Source organism: Xylocopa sonorina, chromosome 5 (assembly GCF_050948175.1).
Source record: "Xylocopa sonorina isolate GNS202 chromosome 5, iyXylSono1_principal, whole genome shotgun sequence".
NCBI lineage: Eukaryota > Metazoa > Arthropoda > Insecta > Hymenoptera > Apidae > Xylocopa > Xylocopa sonorina.
In genome coordinates this window covers 1,808,691-1,827,683 of record NC_135197.1, presented here as the reverse complement: position 1 = coordinate 1,827,683, position 18,993 = coordinate 1,808,691, and the positions used below count along the sequence as shown (strand labels likewise).

Below are 18,993 nucleotides of genomic sequence, written 5' to 3'. Positions count from 1 at the left end.
TTTTTTTATAAACAAAACCACCAACCAACAAACATTGCTTCGTTCGCGTACGACACAACCCACGTGTTTAAAGGCTAAGAGAATCGATTCGCATTTCTCGTGACCCGGTTATCGTAGGTCGAAGTACCGATAGTGCATCTCTCGACACGCAACAAGAAAATCTCACTGTGACGAACATTAGTGAGTGCATTAGGAAAAAAAGAGAAGCCCGAAGATGATCCCTCTGACAGCAACCACGTGCTTTCTAATAGCTGTCACCTTTCTGGCACTCGCCTTGATCTTGCTGGATCACCTAAGGTCCAAGAAGACAACGAAGAATGTCATCCCGGACGGTGATGACGATGTCTTGCCAGAACCGCCTGGACCGAAACCGTGGCCGATCCTAGGCTCGCTCCATATCTTGGGACGCTACGACGTGCCTTACAAAGCTTTCGCCGATCTTGTTAAGGACTACGATTGCCAGGTGATCAAGCTTCGGATGGGATCTATGCCCTGTGTGGTCGTCAATGGCTTGGAGAACATCAGAGAGGTTCTAACCATCAAGGGACACCACTTCGATTCCAGGCCAAACTTCGCCAGATACCATCTTCTCTTCGGTGGAAACAAGGAGAACTGTAAGAAACGATTTTCTTTCTTTTCTTTTTTTTATTTATTTATTTATTTTTTTTTTTACCTTTTGTTATCACTTTTCAAATATCAATCGATCAGTGAATATCCACTGAAATCAAATTGACGCAAAGGATATTGCTCCTGTGAAATAATCCGAAAGTGAACTTTAATCGTCTCTAACGATTAGAATTAATTATGCATCCCGCGTTCGGACACTTGACAAACCGTCCTCCGTGCGAACTGTCCAATAATTTTTGATTATTCAAAACACCCGTGTCCGGCGGTTGCGTAACGTTGTTCACGGAACAACTCTTCTTCGAACCTTCGAACGGATGCCACGGATTTAACTGCCCCCTAAAAAAAAAAAAATCTGAATCTGAAACGAAAGAAAGAAAGAAAGAAAGAAAGAAGCGGAACAGAAAAAGGAAGAAGAATTATTTAGTTGCGCGATACTCGAAACGTTTGGACGAGCGAATCGGCGTGAGTCAGTGTGAAAATTGGTTTCGTCGACACCTCGTCACGGCTGGTAAAAACTCGTTGCCCATGCTAACGACCTTGCCGTTGTACGCGACACGTGAGCGACCGGCCCATACAACCGCAGACCGTTTATTCTTCACGTGGCTCGTGCTTTCGTCGCGTCCACGGAACGCCGAAACTCGTGCTAAGGTCAACGCCGAAGCGGTACCAAGTGCAAGCCGGAAAGGTCACGGTACCACTTTCACGCGTTCCTGGCTCACCTGGCAGCCGGCAAACAGGATCAAGGCTGATCCACCGGAGGCGATTCCGATACAGCAGAGTTACCACGATTTTCTTTCCATCTCCCTTTCTCACTTCCTCTCGTTTGTCCACCGTTTTGTCCTCCTCAGAATTTTACGCTTAAATCGGAAAATTCGCGGCCAATCGTTTCCAACTGTTCCGCACGTTTTATCTACTATTTAATTAATAATAACGTAGTAAATAATTGAATGGAAACAAACTGCATGTATTTTTTATCTTTTGTGTCGAATCGAAATTTTGACATTTTTTTACATACTTTTAATGAAATCGTTTCGAATATCGTAAAGTATAAAGCTATCAATTATTCAAAGACAAATTTGAAAATAATTCATTTATCGAGTTTCTTTTGTATTTTATAGCTATTGCAATGTAACTATTATTTCAGCAATGTAACTACGTTACATTTTAGTATAAAATTATCGTTACATCGAACGAAACTAGTCCCAATTTTGTACGATCGTTTCAATTAGAAGCAAACTATCGAGCATATAAATGTCCCACCTTGAAATCTGAAATAAGTTCGATTCCTTGAGGATCGCGTAGAGCGTTATATCCTGGCGTCGTCGCGAGAAATCAGGTCACTTCCTGCTCGAGCGTGCTCGCAGGCCGCTTCGATTTCAAATCGAGCCGCCTGGCTCGCGCATCGATGAATCGATTTTCTGCCGAGTACACGTGATTCTCATCTGCCGGGTTATATTTCCGCGTATGCGGTTCCCTAGCCACAGAACGAGAGAGAAAAGAGAATCGGAAAAGAAAGGACAAAACGATATGTACGACGACGGAAAGGGAAAGGAGAAAGAATATGCGTTGACGAATTTTTCCTTTTCGTTTCTTTCGCTTTTTTTTTCTCCTTCTTTCTTCTCCTGACGACGGTATTTCGAAACGCATTTCGCACGCGCGTCATCGTGTCAATTTTAACGCAGCTATATTTCTTCTATTTTGCCACAAACGAAATTTGCGAGAAGGTTAAAACTTTATGTGAAATTGTCGGACTGCTCGTCTAAAAGGACTTTTTACCATTGATCTTACAGCTCTGGCATTCTGCAATTGGTCAGAAGTTCAAAAGACGCGAAGGGAAATGCTTCGAGCTCATACGTTCCCCCGTGCTTTTTCCACACGCTACAACGACCTGAACAGGGTAATTGCCAAGGAGATGGATTCCATGGTGAACCATCTGGATTCCATATCGGACACAAGCGTGCACGCCAAACCATTGATCCTCCACTCTTGCGCCAACATCTTCATCACTTATCTTTGCACGAAGAACTTCCATTTAGAGCACGATGGCTTCCGCAACATGGTCGAGAATTTCGACAAAGTCTTCTTCGAAGTGAACCAAGGCTACGCAGCCGATTTCCTACCGTTCCTAATGCCCCTTCACCACAGGAACATGGCCAGAATGGCACATTGGAGTCACGAGATTCGTAAATTCGTCATCAAGAACATCATTTCCGACAGACTGAACAGCTGGAACGGCGTGGTTGCTGAGAAAGACTACGTGGATTGTCTGATTAACCACGTGAAGACTGGAGCGGAGCCTCAGATGTCCTGGAACACGGCGCTATTCGTGATGGAAGACATCATTGGTGGACATACTGCCATTGGAAACCTCTTGGTCAAGGTCCTGGGATTTCTTGCCACCCGGCCACACGTTCAAAAGCTTGCACAAGAAGAAATCGATGTTCTTGGTATCACTGAGAATTTCGTAGGACTTGAAAATAGAAGGTCCTTGCCTTACGTTGAAGCAATCATCTTGGAAACTATCAGGATAATCGCCAGTCCCATTGTCCCTCACGTGGCTAATCAGGATAGCTCGATTGCTGGTAAGTTTCAAGCATTGCTTTACTTGCAATTTATTCTTCTCGTACGAAACTTTCAACTATTTTAATTGTTAGTCAAACGTTTATTAATATTTCGTCGAATTTCATCTTCAGGTTACAGAATTAAGAAGGACACCTTCATCTTCCTCAACAACTACGATCTGAACATGTCCACGGATCTATGGACTGCTCCGGAAGAATTTATGCCGGACAGATTCGTGCAGAACGGACGACTGTTGAAGCCGGAGCACTTCCTGCCTTTCGGTGGCGGTCGAAGATCCTGCATGGGTTACAAACTGGTCCAGTACGTCAGTTTCGCGATCCTTGCCACGCTGTTGAAGAATTATACAGTGACGCCCGTGCCGAACGAGGATTACACGATCCCAATCGGGAACCTGGCCCTGCCTGAAATGACATTTAAATGCAGATTCGAACGACGGTAGGATCGAAATGAATCGCGAACGTTAGCCCCGAAAGGAAAGGGCCGACTCGAGGACTCCAGTTGCTTCGAAAGAAGCTTCAAAAGGAACGCGAAACGGTTCAACGACAGGGAAATTATGGATCGAACGTTCTTGAATTAACATCCATGATTTAGAAGGAGTTTCACGGTTATGAGGAATGAGCTGAAGAGAGGCTTCTGACTTTTTAGACAAAGCTTTATCAGAAGGTCGAATGATGTGAACTCGACCTTCCTCAGCAACGAGAGCTTTACTGACATTACTAGATGGTTAAGGTAGCAAATTATTGGTCGTCGCCGACGCGTAGAACTCTCCCTAACCCCCCTGAAAAACAATCGAAGACGATCAGCCACGACCACAGGAGAGAAAACTTGGACTGAAAAGCAGAGGGACCCCCCACCCCCCAATTGGATGCTACAAGTGAACACTGTCGTTTATCAAGCGAACGACTTAGGTAAACCGAGTCTTACCGATCATATTCCTATTTCTTACTCTTGTAGAATCGAGACTCTATATATTCCTAGTAAGATTAAGTATTTTCATCGCGACAGATTTATAGAGTTGGAATTAAGTCCTATGATATAAAGACGAAGATACCTGTTCAAACGTTGCTTTATCGCGTGCCCTCGAAATCGATCCTTTGATCGATCAATTCTATCGTTTGTTTTTTTCTTTTTTTCTTCTCATTATTTGCTCTTCTTTCGCTCGATCAAACTTCTATCGATCGATTTCAAGGAAACACAATGAATCGGTGGGTGATTCACGAAGATCTGCAGAACAGAAATCGCCGAGTACCGCGGATTTTCTGTTGATTCAACGATCACGTATCCAACCGTTGTCCGATAACCGTTCGTTCGAAAGATGAGACGCGAGAATGTGAACGGTGAGCACGGAGATGACGGAACGATTTCGCTTGTACGACACGTCGACCGTTCGATCACGAGAGATTAGAAGCCCGAAACGGGCCGCTCGTCACTCTCCAACAGAGTGGAAATACACCAACTGTCGACATTCCTTGTTTACCGTATTCCGAATACTCGATCAGTATCCAGCTCGATTCTTGATTCAATATTAGATTTCCTCTGATATTTCTGCGCAGATTCTTGCGGCTTTGGAATTTGGTAATTAGTATTATCGACGTGTTCTCCTGAAAAGAATGGTGCGCATTTATTTCAGAACTATAGCAGTTTCGGCTTCTTTTTTATTATCCTTAGTTATTATTTAAATAGATCAAACGTTTCGATAGCACATAACAATTTTTACGAACTATTTCAACTGAAGATCAAAGTGCTAAACGATATTAAACTCGACACTATTTGGAATGCTAGAACTCGTCACGGTTTCCTCAATTTCTCATTTATTTCTGATGATCGTATTTCGTCATTGATGACGAAATTTTTCCAATGTTGGATCAACATTAGAGCCAGATAATATTAAATCTGTTCATTTCTTCTTTTTGGCGAAAAAAGATGTTTACGTGAACATCGCACCGAAGCGTGCAATGTATTCGTTTTTGTTAATCTTGTTTCTCGATATATAATAATTCTCTACTCTGAGCTTTATGAGAAGGCATCCTTTCCTTACTTCATCTCACCTTCTCTTCTTTCTTTGTCCTGACTGTCCTCATTGTTTCCGTTTCCTGTCTTTTCCACGCCGTTGTTTTCCTAGGAAAAATAAAAATTCATCCAATTCCGCATCGTTTTTTCGTTACAAATTTGACTAGACAGTGTGATGAAAGAAGAAATGCCCACGGTGGCGCAAGCGATCCTCCGTAAGGGATGGGAAACGATAGGAAACGAACAAGTCTCTCGAGTAACGCGAGAAATTGATTATTATTGTAATTATCAATTAATACACGACTGACTGACTTTTCTCAAAGAGAGAAGTTGATTTCCCCGCGATGCATCCTAACGGATAATAAATTATTTCATGCATCAATTCTTATTATTATTACGTTATTATTACGATATTATGTTATTAGTAATATTATTATTATTATTATTATTATTATTATTATTATTATTATTATTATTATTATTATTATTATTATTATTATTATTATTATTATTATTATATTATATTATATTATATTATATATTACCGCTTGCTACTATTATCATCACTATTATCAACAGTTAGAGTTATCATTTTGTCCCCTTCTCATCACATTCTCCACCACCTCACAAACATTTTCGTGCTTTCACATTTGTACGTTATTTTGTGTTTGTTATTTAATTATCGTGATTGTTACGACATTTGTTAATTTATTATTTAAGATTTTAATAATAAAAATAATAAATAAAATTTACTTGTATTTTTACTAATATTGTTTTCCTTTTGATACAAAAGCTATTCTTCCCCTCACTCATTTCTTCATCGATTCTACAAGCACGAGACTCTGTTATATAAAAGTTCCTGAGATGATAACGCTTGTATCGAATGTGCAAAGATCAATATTTTTGTCGGATGTGTTTTTGCAAAATATAGCGCAAATACAAAAAACGTCGGTGTCAAAGAAACATTACTAATCATGCTAATTGTCCTTGACAATTCTTATCATTCGTTCACGCTGCTATAAAGTCAAACTTATTGTCGTGGAACTATGTCTGTGTGGATACAGTTGTGCAAATAATTCTACGCAAACGTAGCCGCATTTGTAACATTTCTAATTTCCTTCGGAATTACGTCACAATTACATTTGGCAAAGAACAGATATTAGTTGTAATACATTAAGTCATGTACAGTGAACACTTTTAGTATTTATTCATAGTATAAAAATATTTTATCGGATCTTTATTCTTGCGAGCGTTAATTAGAATTAGGCTTAAACTATATTAAAAGTATTTGAACACAATGTATGGTAGATACGTGAAGCGTATTTGAATAGTTTCTATTATTAATAACAGTTAGTTAAATAACAAGGCTAGATTTACGTCTTACTGACTAAGACATCCGAATTGCATTCGAGTATTTTCGTTCCAAACGAATATAATATGACATGAGGTAATTCTCTGCTTTGTTCCGTTATTTTTTATACACCTCTATCAGTTTTCAATGGATCATCAAGTATACCTTCCTTAGAAAAATCATTAACATCTATCATTCTTTTCTCCTGCGAATCAGCAATTTCCTTCTCTTTCGAGAACATGTCCTCAATCTCCCTCAATGTCTTCCCTTTGGTTTCGGGCAGAAAAAACGCAACGAACAACGTTCCCAAAAAGGATAGCACCGTGAAGAAAATGAACACTCCGTGTCTGCCCATAGCAATATCCATATCGGGATAAATTTTCACCGTAATGGAGCTAAAGATATAAGTAATACACGAAGTGGCACCCGCTAACACCTCCTTCACTTTCGTGGGATAAACCTCGCCAACCATAGCGAAGGGAATCACCAAAAAGCCTAAGGTACTCGTGAAAATGTACATGAGTATGCATACCACGGGAACCAAACCACCATCGTTCATCATGTACCCGTAATTATTCAGCAATAAATAAATAGAAAGTAATCCCATGAAAATTGTCATGCCGGACCCAGAAACAATCGATGGTTTCCGTCTACCAAATCTCCCCGATAGAGCTGCTACTAGCGAGCTTCCTATGAGTCTAGTGAACCCTATTAAAACTGCCCCCAAATAAGGGTCTATAGTGACTCCAGCACTCTCTATGATATTCACCGCGTAATAGACTACCACGAAAATCCCAGAGAATTGCTGGAAGAAGAAGTAACCAAGCATAATGGCAAACGGTACCAGAGCGTTTCGCTTGAGCAGGTGTTTCATCAGGTTCTGTTTCTTTCGTTGGGGGCGCGGCTTTAGTTCTTGATACAGTTCCGACGGGGGCGGCACGTTTTCTGAAATACCGCGGAACCTTTTTAGCACCTGTAACGCCTCGTCTAGACGACCTCTGTCTCGCAACCAGATCGGGGTTTCTGGGACGATGGCCAAGGTCAGCACGGCTGAGACCACAGGGAACAGGGCGCACATCAGTGCCACCATTCGCCAGTTGTCCTTTGAAAAAGAAAGTAGGAAAGAATCGTAAGTTTCCGAGGTTTCCGTGATTTCTGGTTTCTTATATTCTACTTGTGCACCATTATTTCTCAATATTATTGACTTTCTGATAGAACGCAGCATCCTTTCGTAATATAAAAAGAGGGAGCGTCAAGTGATATTATTGATGTGCAAGACGTTTTTTCATCAGTTCCTAATCAGTTATTGTATAATCTTTTTATTCTTCCGCGTTTCTTCACAATTGCCAAAGATTCGTACTGTTTTTTTTTTTTTTTATTACCTTGAACGCATAGCCAAAGATATAAACTAGTAAGACGCCGATGGCCATAGTTATGCTGGTCCACGTGACCATTGTCGATCGCCATTTGGGAGACGCAATCTCCGCACTATATACAGTGGCTGGCACCGAGGCTGTGCCTGTTGCAATTCCGGAAATGATTCTGCCCACAAGAATTTGTTCGTATGTTCCAGAAAGATAAATAATGAGCCAGCCAAGCGTAGACACGATGGACGTTATCAAGAGACTCAGTTTTCTTCCGCGTCTCATAGTGTAACTGGAAATGATGCAACCAAATGGGACCCCCAGCGCTGTCCCGGTAGCTGTGAATTAATTAGACCGCTAATTGCAATGTGTCAACGTTCCAATAAAATTTAGATGATTTTTTTCTAATAACATTAAAACATTATATTTAAATAGCTGATCTGTTTAAATATATATATTTGATAATTTATCTATTTATCGACATTATATCGTGTGCGTTACGTTATACCAACCAATCCAGTTTGCTTGGAAATTATCAATTTTCATATCACTGGTGGGTGCCATTAATGAACCCAGTGCCACTGCACTATACCCAAAAGCCATCGAAGGTCCCAAAACCGAGCTATTCGCACACAGAGACATAATTATCTGAAAAAATGAGATTTTATAGATATATATTATATCATTGATAAAAAGTGACTAACGAACGAAGAATATCGTTTCCTAACATTATTCAACGCTTCCTATTTATTTTCATCGAGATTCTTGAGATTATGGTTTCAATTAATTTCTCGCGAATGTACATTGAGATTTCACAGATTTCAAATGTTCTTGCATCTTTTGAATATCACGAAACAATCCGCGTTTCTTTTTTGAACTTTTCTGAACAATTTGCGACACTACTAGAGTAAACAAAAGATGAAATACAAGTACATGTTGAATATTTTGAAGTAGTGCAACGTATCGACTGATAATCAAGGTGTGTATTTTAGATCCCTCCCTGATTCGATACGAAACAATTTAACATTGATCATTATCTTATTAATCAGAGATCCTTTATCTCTGATTAGGAGAACTCCCAGTGCCATTCTGGATAATTTTTATGGAATTTGCCACAGATAATAGCAGTGATATATTTAGTACCTTATCATTATTTATCGTAATCGTTAAAATCAATAAAATGATTACGATCATTGACACATATCTTGACAAAAAAATAACTACAACTACATGGTATTGCTAGAACCAATAATTAATGGAAGAGATAGGGAACGGAATATAAAATTCCAGTGTCTTTACAATGTAGCTAAAAGTTTACATGTGAAAACATCTTGCGTCTTTCAGCCTGATCAAACCTATCAGTGAACAAATAAAGATCCTAAAATATGCATAGGCCTAATCAGTTGCCCCGCATTCTAATGTATCCAAATGCAGAATGAACAAATATAAAAAGAATAGATGCGTGTATACGAATGAGGAGGGGGTCCAAAGTAAAATCTACTAAAGACCAGCCGATTGATTTTTTCCCCCAAACAACCCTACTATACGTATATCCCGGCTACCTTTGGGAGGCCAATATCGAAACCGGTTTTCACATGGAGATTCATCGAAAAGACGAGCAAGACAGCCAGAGGAATAATTAAATTAAGCCTTGAAGTGTCACTATAAGGTTTACGTAAAGCCGCATTAAACGTTTGATAATATCGCGGTATTTCGAGTTATGCAAATCTTTCCTATACGCTAACGTCTGTCTACACTGTATAACTTAGCGCAACTAACTGCACGGGTGAGTTTGGCGGTTGCAGTAGTCGGGGAATTTCATATGACTCGTCACGTGCTCCAGAATTAATATAATACATCGTTCGTATTTACAAATGATTATGTCCTACGCGTACAATGCTATTTTACTACTTTTTAATTAACGTTAATAGAATGTGTAAAATAGTGTAATACCTGCGTACGAATGCTACATTTTTGATAAAATCAAACGTAAAAAATATCCTTTATTCTCAATCTTCAAAAAAAAAACTTTACTTTTGAACGTAAACCTATTCGAACCTTATTAAAAAGAATATCATCAGAAAAATATTAAAAGTGGCGAAGGGAAGTTGAGTTTATTTTTAGCTTCCGCAGCCTCTGTGAATATTTATCTCACATTAGATGAGCGGCGATAGAAAAAGAGAGAAAGAAGAAAATATGTATTCAACTGATAGGAATGAAGCCGTCCATATAAATTATTACGCAGATAACAGACCAGTCATTGGAATTTTTTACGTAAGTTAAGAGACAGAGTTCGATTCCTCTCTCTGTATCTTTATAATCTTCTTCTTCTCTTTATGGGTGTTTGTTACATGTACTTCAAGAAGGTCTCGAAGAACGCGGGATCATTTTTCAAGTCTGTTTCACAATTGTTCGGACATTAACACGCGGCTTTCTCCTATATTCATTGTATTGTACATACAACTTGATCACTTGAACCGTGTTGAGGACAAAATGCATTTGAGATTCTCATTTGGAGCACTAATAGCAAGAATCCAGAAACTATTGCAACGAGAATACTTGGATACAATTTTATAATATTTCGCACATATCCTTCTATGAACGTTCATCATTTATCTCTTTTTATTATATTTTAATCGCATATTTGAACAAGAATAAGCGTATGAAATTGCATTCGAAAAATTCAAATGTATCCCTCTTAAGTTACCATTTTAAGAGAAGTAATTAAATAGAAGTGCATTAATATAACAATGAATAATACAGAAATTATGTCGTACTCGCGATCATATTGTGTACATACGCGATTCATTTGTATTTATTTTCCAAGATAATGATTAACGCGTAAACTTGAACGTTATAGATCATTAAACACTTACACTCGCGGTATGACATTATACAATTCAACGCGTCTTAGAATAGATAATAACCATGCTTGGGCTGTTAGCTTAAGAGTAATATTTTACAATTCTACTAGAAATTAACGCCGGCATAAGCAGCTGTACTGTAATTATTATAGATCGGCAGAAGCAAATACGATTAGTTTCACCTTTCAACTACGGGCATATTTTGAAAAGTAGTCCCTGTTAGACGTAAAATAATGATAAAACTAAAATGAGTGGAACCTTCAGAAACCATTTCTGTACCAACCCGACTGAAACCTTGAAATCGCTTATTGGCGTTACTCTTGTGCTTCACGCAAGTATTGACGTCATCGGCAGTTAAAGGGTTAATATGAATTCATTAGAATTTTTTTCAAATATTTCACAGCAAGAACTCGATTAAAAGAGATAACTTAATCCAGCATTATCACGTCGTATCGTAGTAACATCACTGCCAACACACGGCTCAAATGATAAAAGTCTTTACTTTGAAAATACAGTACTTGCCAATCTTGTAACACCGAAATTATCTGCATAAAGCACATTACTATTTCTATTATTGTAAATATGAATATTAACAAAACAATACTACTTGTCTGACAATATCGAGACAGATAATTTGTTTTGTATAATACAAGGAACATTATATCGTCAAGTGCCAATGGAAACTTCTGTTTCGGCGTAACTTTATTTAATAACACTGAACTTTTATCAACTCTATTTACTTGCTTTTAACTTCTGACATCATTATCCTCTTGCTGCTATCTAATTCTGAACTCTGAATGGGAAAACATAATTGTACTGTTCATGAAATGCACTATAGACGCATAAGTTTTACTATATCTATTATAATTGATTATTCAATTTAGAGTTTGCTGTTAATAATAGATCAAAATTTCTTTTTACTTATTGAGAAAGGATTAAAAATCAAAATGTATTATAATTAAAAATCGAAATGTATTATAGTAAAGTCAATGTAAATTTTCGTATATAAGAACGGTCCAAATTATTTTACCTGGTACGTGACACCCTTTTTTTCTCGTCTCTTCTTCTCTTCTGCATTTATTTCCACCTAAAAAAAAAAAAATATTTAAACTGTATTTATTATTGTAAAGCATAAAATATATGATTGAACTTACTTGTAGAAACGATTTGTTTTTAATGTAAAAAGTTTACTATATTTAATATCATTTTTATTGTGAAATATTCTTTAATATTTTCACCGCTAAATAATTAGTATTACTTAATAAAAATTTACGTTTAAAAAGATGACGTATAAAAACAATAAATAACATTATACTAAGAGAATATTTTCTAGAGAACATGATACCTTATTATCCAAAAGCATCTCCACGTGCCCGATTAATTCATTAGTTCCGTTTACGATACTCATTGTAATCCTTTTATGGTAGCTTTCTTAAGCGCCTCAAATTTACGTATCTTCGCTTCTTTGTTAATTGATTTTTAATTTTTCAATTGACTACTTTGCAACAGTCGCATTCTTCCCTTCGCATATTAATTTTTCTTCTTCTCCAGTGATGAATTTTTTGGCACTTAATAGCGAAATGGTCAACATTTGCTATCTTGATGCGTATAAAGTCTAAATATGAAAGATTGATAAAAGACATTATGTCGAGTACAGGCTGCACAAATAATGACTAACTTATTTTCGCATCTTATCGATAAGATGTAATCAATTGATTTTTAAGTTCGCAACATATAAATATTACCCGAGTAATTTAATGTTAAGAAAACATTCCGCAATTGATGTTGTATCAGTACTAACTGAGCGTTTAATTAAAAATTTTTTCTTTTTGCTCGTAGAAATAATAAATGTATTTGTAATCGATCTTCTGTTTACTCGGAAAATAATTCATAAAATAACCTACCTTCGCAAAAGTTTCCCGAGAAATTGCTTATTTTCAGATTACTATACTCAATACTCCAGTTTCGTAGAAATCTCCGAGCTCCACCCACAAGTACATTTCCCACATACCCAAACAGAATGTCGTCAACCAGAAATCACCCACATAAATCAGCAACACCTTCTTCCACAACAAATAATTCACTCTTTCCCAATTAACGAAATTATTGTCCTTAAACTCGTTTCGCATCTCCCACAAATTCATTTCCCTTTCGTGTAAATAAAGAATCTCCAATTACACTTACATAAAATATCGAATCTCTCAGTACACGTAGGTTATTAAATATTTCCTTTATATTTTTTTTACTACCTTTTCACATCGAGAAATAAATCAACAATATCACTCAGATGATACCAATTCCTTTCACTGCATCCACCAGTAGTATCTCAATTTCCCAACGTTTCCCAATTACGTGTACCACAGAGTTTGGTCACCTTACTCCATCCCCTCTGTTTCTAACCGCATTGCGTGAGTCTCAGTGGCGTTAAAAAAAACTTCCAACAGCTATTTCTTCTTCGGACATTCCGCAAATAAGACTATCTATTACAAGATAGATCTCGCGAGAGAGAAAAAGAAGGAAAGTTCTTTGCCGAAATGGTCCCGTTCCAATGGCGAATCGCAGAGGATGGTGCATTCGCAGTCGAGAAGACAGTCTCACGGAGACTCGTTAATCACTGAATGCAAGTCCGGTTTTATCCGTTGCCACAGGACGACGCGGGCGTCTTCGCTTTCGATCATCGGGGACCATTCGCATCCGCGGCTGATATTCCGCGTCTGTTGGCTCGCGTTCGCGCGGAAACATCTATATAGCGCCGACGTATTCTGACAGATAAAGGAATCGATTGCGTAAGCTGACCCAATCGGTCGCGTGAACCGGTCGAGACGTCATCAGAAGGCGCGCAGAGTGCTCGGAGAGCGATGGGTGCCCCCGGAATGTCGCCTGCATAGATGACCCTTTGACCGTCAATGTTGCGAAAATCTGTCAATATTTTCTCAACGTACATGTCGTAGGTATGAGTGTATTCACTTTATAATCAAGAATATATGGGAGCCACAATGAAAGTCAAGAAAAACCGTAGTTTGATCACGTATATAGATTTATATCTTTGCACTTGACTGACGGTTTATCCTCCTTCCAACTATTCAGCGATCGGATTATATCATTCATAAACTATATTTTCAATTTATTTAATAACTTTATCTAAATTTAATTATAATACATTAAGAAATGGTAACTCAGATAGTTCTATTGTAATATTATTTATATATTATTATACATGAAACTAAAGGCATCACCAATGAAATTAAACAGCAGCCATCGGAATTTGTTTGTACACAGGTTATATGCATTATATTAATATTAATATTTACGGGAAAATCTTCAGAAAAATGTTAAAGCGGAAGTGATGACGGATATTGACAGCGGATTAGGCTGTTTAATCAAATAGACCTTGCTGACATAGAGATCAGTCTGGTCGTAGTCGGCAGCTTTTCACGGTTCAGAGATCAATCAACGACACATTAAATATTAAAGCGGATTAAAATGATCAAATCATTTCTTATCTTACTCCCCCCTGTACCAGAGAATTAATTTGTTTCACTCGGCACTTCCCCCCTATGATTCACTGAATTGCATACATTTTTATAATATACTCAATGTTAAATATAAAATAATAATAAATGTAAAATATTTCTTGACGTTCCTTTAATTTTGTTCTATATCTAAGAATTAGAACACACAAATGCCAATGAACTGAATTTCAGTGAACAGAGCAAAATAGATTAACGTAAACTCAAGTCCAATTGAAGTTAATTGTATCAGTAAAACAACCCGACATGCTGTAAGGCCATAAATTGGATAGCTTTCTTCGTACAGTTACTTGCTGCGGTGAACTGTACTTATTCGCTGGTCAACATTCACAATTTTTTAATATCTCCGGCAATATTTGGTATTTTTTAGAATAAATTTCCTTACCTAAATATGCTGTTTCGAATATCAACTATTCCACCTGAAGAAAATTGCAAAAAATTTGTTCCGTCGATAATCTAAATTATTCATCGATCGAATGAATAGTAGAGGAATATTCGAGAAAGAATTAATTAAACGCGTTAATTAAACACAGCGTGACGATGCAATTATGTATAGGTTGGAAAGCGTTTAAGAAATTCTCTAGAGTCGGTAAATATTCTAATCTTATCATACCCGATGTTCATCCAATCCTCTGATCTCCACCAATAGCATTAAAAATTGCTGATGCTCGTGTGAGAATAGCAAACAGTTGAATGGTGTCGAAAAGGTATTGTCGATAATAAAAGAGATTTTTCTCAAGAGCCACTTGTTGCCGCCGGAACCCTTCCTGGCATCCTAGAACCACATATTTGCCTCGGCTTGTTCCAGTTAAAATTTTTTACCTGGCGTCATCATTTTTACAGCAACGAAACACGAAAGAAGGTCTCACATTACCTAACGCCGTGTGTTCTCTCCTCTTTCTCTGGCAGCTCTCTGATTCCGTAACGGAGCGAAAGTAAAGGCAAGGCTTACGTTCGCTATGACGGCCGAGCAATTATCGTTCCACCTGTGAGATTGGATTTCATCTCCCGAAACACGTTCTCGTTTCAAGGCTAAGGACGCGGGCGAGTAGTAGAGGGAGGTCAGTGTTCGCCGCTGTTGATCTTCCCGCGTCCCACCGTTCTCCGGTTTTGACAAGAAATTTGAAGAACAATGCTGCTGATTCCAATACTGCAATCCCAACTGATCGTTCAACAACCGAATTTTCAATTCAGCCCAACATGGACGTGAAATAATTCCGGCCTATTTTTTACAGTTTATCGACAGTAGATCAATTCGGCAGAGATTAATTTTTATTAAAAACTGTATTTCAATAAGTAGAGAAATATAAAAGACAAAAATAATGTTCGTTAGATGGTATAGTAAATTTTCCTTTCTTTTTTTCAGTGACCGTGAAGAAGAAGCTTCGCGAGAACCATAACTGACAACTTCAAACGTTAATTTATCGCTTGAACAGCGATAAACATCTTTGAAGACGATAAAATAATTGCGTAATGAATTGATTCTCATTGTCGGTAAACGCATCAAATGTCAGAGGATAGGAGCGAAAAAATTGGATTTAATTTTATTGGTTTTTTTTTCCTTCAAGACACGGTAGGGAGGAGAGGAAACGATAGCAATACACTTGTGTCCTCGACTCAACTCTTGCACGTACAATATTTTATCGATCTAGCAAGTACTGATGACATAATCAAATCGTATTTTGAAAGTTTCCGTCATTAGTTCCAATGTTTATATTTGAACCGTTAACATTAAAATTCGAACGGAGTTTCAATAACACTTCATATTTATTGATAACATTCGTTTGCTGCGCTTATGTGTGGAAAAGTACATTATATCGCACAGAGTATTCATAAAACGTTGAACATCTCAAAGTTACAGAAGAACGTCAAATCGATGTTGAATGCTGCGATTAAAAGATAATTCTAAGGAAATCTAGATACAGTGTAAAAATCCAAGAAAAATCTACAACCCAAACGGGAACCAAAGACATAGTAAACGTGTCGTAGAATAATGTCTGAAGCTACCGTTTTGTTGTTGAAACAAGTGTTGAGGTTTTTCATCTAAATGAAATAAATAAAAATTCGTAGAATCTTGACTAATTAACGTATACTTAGACACTTTCCAATAAATCGAGTCACTAGTGAAAATCGGCAAGTTATTTCTCTTCCAATTAATATTTACTAACTTTTGGAATTGATTACGAAGGTTGTTCATCTAACTACTTCTAACTATTTAATACAGTTATGGTTTGAAACAATTAATCTATGCTTATTGTTAGTATAATTTAAAACGTCAGACACATATTGCCCAAATACACATGCAGTGAATTATTAACAATTATCTATCTTTTGATCTTTTGTACATTGATTTCCTTACTTGTAAGAGACACATACGCCAACCAGCTCTTACTTTACAGAGTCGCTTTTTTGCCAAATCCGTTTTGGCTAATATATTATAGTTTGAGTGCCACTAAGACTGCCATTTATCCTTCTCGAACGATACCAATGTTCACTGATATCTGTAGTCATATTTCATAATCGTAATCGAAAAAATTGCAAATAAAAATCACCTCAAATAAAAACTAGAAACTCAAAATAAACTACCCCCCTTCTGGATACTTTTGGATTCCAGACAGAAAAACTAAGATTTCGATAAAGACAAAACAATAAAGAATAAGGGTTGGAGAATTAACAAACTTGTACATAAAGTGAAGCCTACTTTAACCATTTTTGTGTCCCGCGACCGGGGACATACAGTACCATTTTTTTTAGTGTCACTCGCAATGTCATCGATTCGATACAGAAGATGTTTGTGAACATTAAAACTAAACGTAATAACGGTGGCATAGACAAGTTTATCTATGATTATACTAAGAAAAAACTCTCAAAGTAACTTTTTTTACACTTCTATATTTTATACAGAATTATTCGGAAACCTCTATCATTTATTATAATCACTTTAAAAGAGTTTTGGAAGATTCTAATCGATTTTAATTCAAACAAAACATTATAGCAGCCAATTTGCTCGAATTATTTGCCGTATAATTTGTAACTATATCGTGTCATCATATGATGCAATTAATAACTGTATAGCAAATAATAACAATTAATTGCCCAGGTCTAGCCGCATGGAGGTTGCTACATTTGACGTCCCACCTAATTTTTGAACAAATTTTTATTGATTGATATTTGTGACACGTTAGATTTTCAATCGTTATGCAAATACACAGCCAATGGAGTCTTGTATAGAATTTTTGCAAAGTTCAAATGAAGTTGGAAACATAAACTCATATAGGAACAAGACAAATTACAATTGAACCACAAAACACCTTATTTACCTACCTAAACAAGAAACTATATTGAATACGTGGAAATATTATGTGATGAGTTCTATTTCTTTCGACTCGTGATACTTTTCACAACAAACACAGGAGACAGACAAGCCTCAAAACAACAAGGGACAGAACTAGCCGATAGAGTTCGCGCAAATTAACCAAAAGTAATGGAATCATAACCATGCAGAGTACACGGTAACGTATAGAATAACCATTTTCGAAACAATATGAGAAATAGCAGAAACATAATACATTGTATAACACGACATAATATACAGCATAATATATAAATGTAATATAAACGTATTATTAAATAAAACTTGAATATATGTATTACATATATTACGATATGTAAACCAAAATTCCAACGACTGTAACACCTGAAACACTAGTATAATAAAAAAAGATAGAAAACATGCATGTAAATATATCAATTAAACATACATCACATATAGTGAAAGAACAATTAAGAAAGAGCGCTATTTATAATATTAGAACAACGATTTGTTGAAAAATCGATAGAGTAAAGTCAGTGGCAAACAGCGTTTCTTATTCGAGCCAATTTTACCATCGATGAAGAAGTATATCATTTACATTTCTCTGAAATTCATTACAAATTTATATGTTGCCCACATACTTATTCTTTAACTTAAAAATGACAATTTTTACTAAAATAAGAACGAAAAGAAATGCCACCATTATGAAAACTTAGACTAGTCCAGGAAGAATTCAAATTTCATAACCAAATGTTTGAATATAATTGGTCGAAAATATTGTGTAACCTTCCTTATTATGACTTCCGTAAAGACCATTACAAACTAACGTATTAAAATGATTTTTCTTCTTCACATAAAATAATTAATTATATATAAAAACTACAATTTCAATCATTTTCACCACTGAAAACAAAATGTTGCACAATTTTTACTTACGTATTTTTCAAACCAAAAAGTTGAATAATTTGCGTAGAAAGCTATAAATTTGTGTGATTTTCCAACTCCTGTCTTTTATTTTAACATTAACTATGCATTCGCGGTGAAAGCACAGAAAGAAAGAGGAAATCAATCGAAATCTTTCCGCGCAACGTAAATAGGCGATCATAATTGGTCAAATTCAAATGTTACGTTTCCGAGGGAAAACGGTACCAACCTCTTGCAAAGGAAATTTGACGATTGTAATTATAAAACTTTCTTTTTTAACTGAGAATAATTCGAGTGCATTTTTGCAATAAAGAAAAAAATTTCTTCGTTTTTCACTCCATGATTTTCATAAATTATTTAATATTAAAAGATAAATATCGGTAAGGTAAAATGAAAATTGATTAAGTTGCACAGAAACAGATGTTAA

The 18,993-nt window shown here is 36.6% G+C and overlaps 2 protein-coding genes and 2 long non-coding RNA genes across 4 annotated transcripts; 1 reads left to right on the top strand and 3 right to left on the bottom strand.

The window, feature by feature from the left end:
• Positions 1–214: 214 nt before the first annotated feature.
• Positions 215–3,684, top strand: LOC143423484 (cytochrome P450 307a1). The gene is made up of 3 exons (XM_076894857.1): positions 215–614; positions 2,418–3,209; positions 3,321–3,684. Exons 1-3 carry the CDS (start codon positions 215–217, stop codon positions 3,647–3,649), a joined length of 1,521 nt encoding a protein of 506 aa, XP_076750972.1. The 3' UTR covers positions 3,650–3,684.
• Positions 3,685–4,410: 726 nt separating this feature from the next.
• LOC143424104 (uncharacterized) lies at positions 4,411–5,299 on the bottom strand. The gene is made up of 2 exons (XR_013101883.1): positions 5,259–5,299; positions 4,411–4,811 (listed from the first exon to the last, which is right to left on the bottom strand). It is a non-coding gene; the product is annotated as an uncharacterized LOC143424104 (long non-coding RNA).
• A 1,389-nt stretch (positions 5,300–6,688) lies between these two features.
• LOC143423628 (trehalose transporter 1-like protein) lies at positions 6,689–12,267 on the bottom strand. The gene is made up of 5 exons (XM_076895108.1): positions 12,145–12,267; positions 11,830–11,886; positions 8,448–8,583; positions 7,954–8,273; positions 6,689–7,673 (listed from the first exon to the last, which is right to left on the bottom strand). Exons 1-5 carry the CDS (start codon positions 12,205–12,207, stop codon positions 6,696–6,698), a joined length of 1,554 nt encoding a protein of 517 aa, XP_076751223.1. The 5' UTR covers positions 12,208–12,267; the 3' UTR covers positions 6,689–6,695.
• Positions 12,268–12,307: 40 nt separating this feature from the next.
• LOC143423864 (uncharacterized) lies at positions 12,308–13,033 on the bottom strand. The gene is made up of 2 exons (XR_013101857.1): positions 12,704–13,033; positions 12,308–12,414 (listed from the first exon to the last, which is right to left on the bottom strand). It is a non-coding gene; the product is annotated as an uncharacterized LOC143423864 (long non-coding RNA).
• Between the last annotated feature and the right edge of the window lie 5,960 nt (positions 13,034–18,993).

What these genes read in the sequence shown, in the direction of transcription:
- LOC143423484 (XM_076894857.1), top strand. Translation starts at nt 215, where the DNA reads ATGATCCCTCTGACAGCAACCACGTGCTTTCTAATAGCTGTCACCTTT. An exon ending in CGGTGGAAACAAGGAGAACT is followed by an intron (nt 615 to 2,417) that starts GTAAGAAACGAT and finishes TTGATCTTACAG; the next exon opens with CTCTGGCATTCTGCAATTGG. An exon ending in TCAGGATAGCTCGATTGCTG is followed by an intron (nt 3,210 to 3,320) that starts GTAAGTTTCAAG and finishes TTTCATCTTCAG; the next exon opens with GTTACAGAATTAAGAAGGAC.
- LOC143423628 (XM_076895108.1), bottom strand. Translation starts at nt 12,207, where the DNA reads ATGAGTATCGTAAACGGAACTAATGAATTAATCGGGCACGTGGAGATG. An exon ending in TTTCCAAGCAAACTGGATTG is followed by an intron (nt 8,274 to 8,447) that starts GTTGGTATAACG and finishes ATTAATTCACAG; the next exon opens with CTACCGGGACAGCGCTGGGG. An exon ending in TCTTTGGCTATGCGTTCAAG is followed by an intron (nt 7,674 to 7,953) that starts GTAATAAAAAAA and finishes TCTTTTTCAAAG; the next exon opens with GACAACTGGCGAATGGTGGC.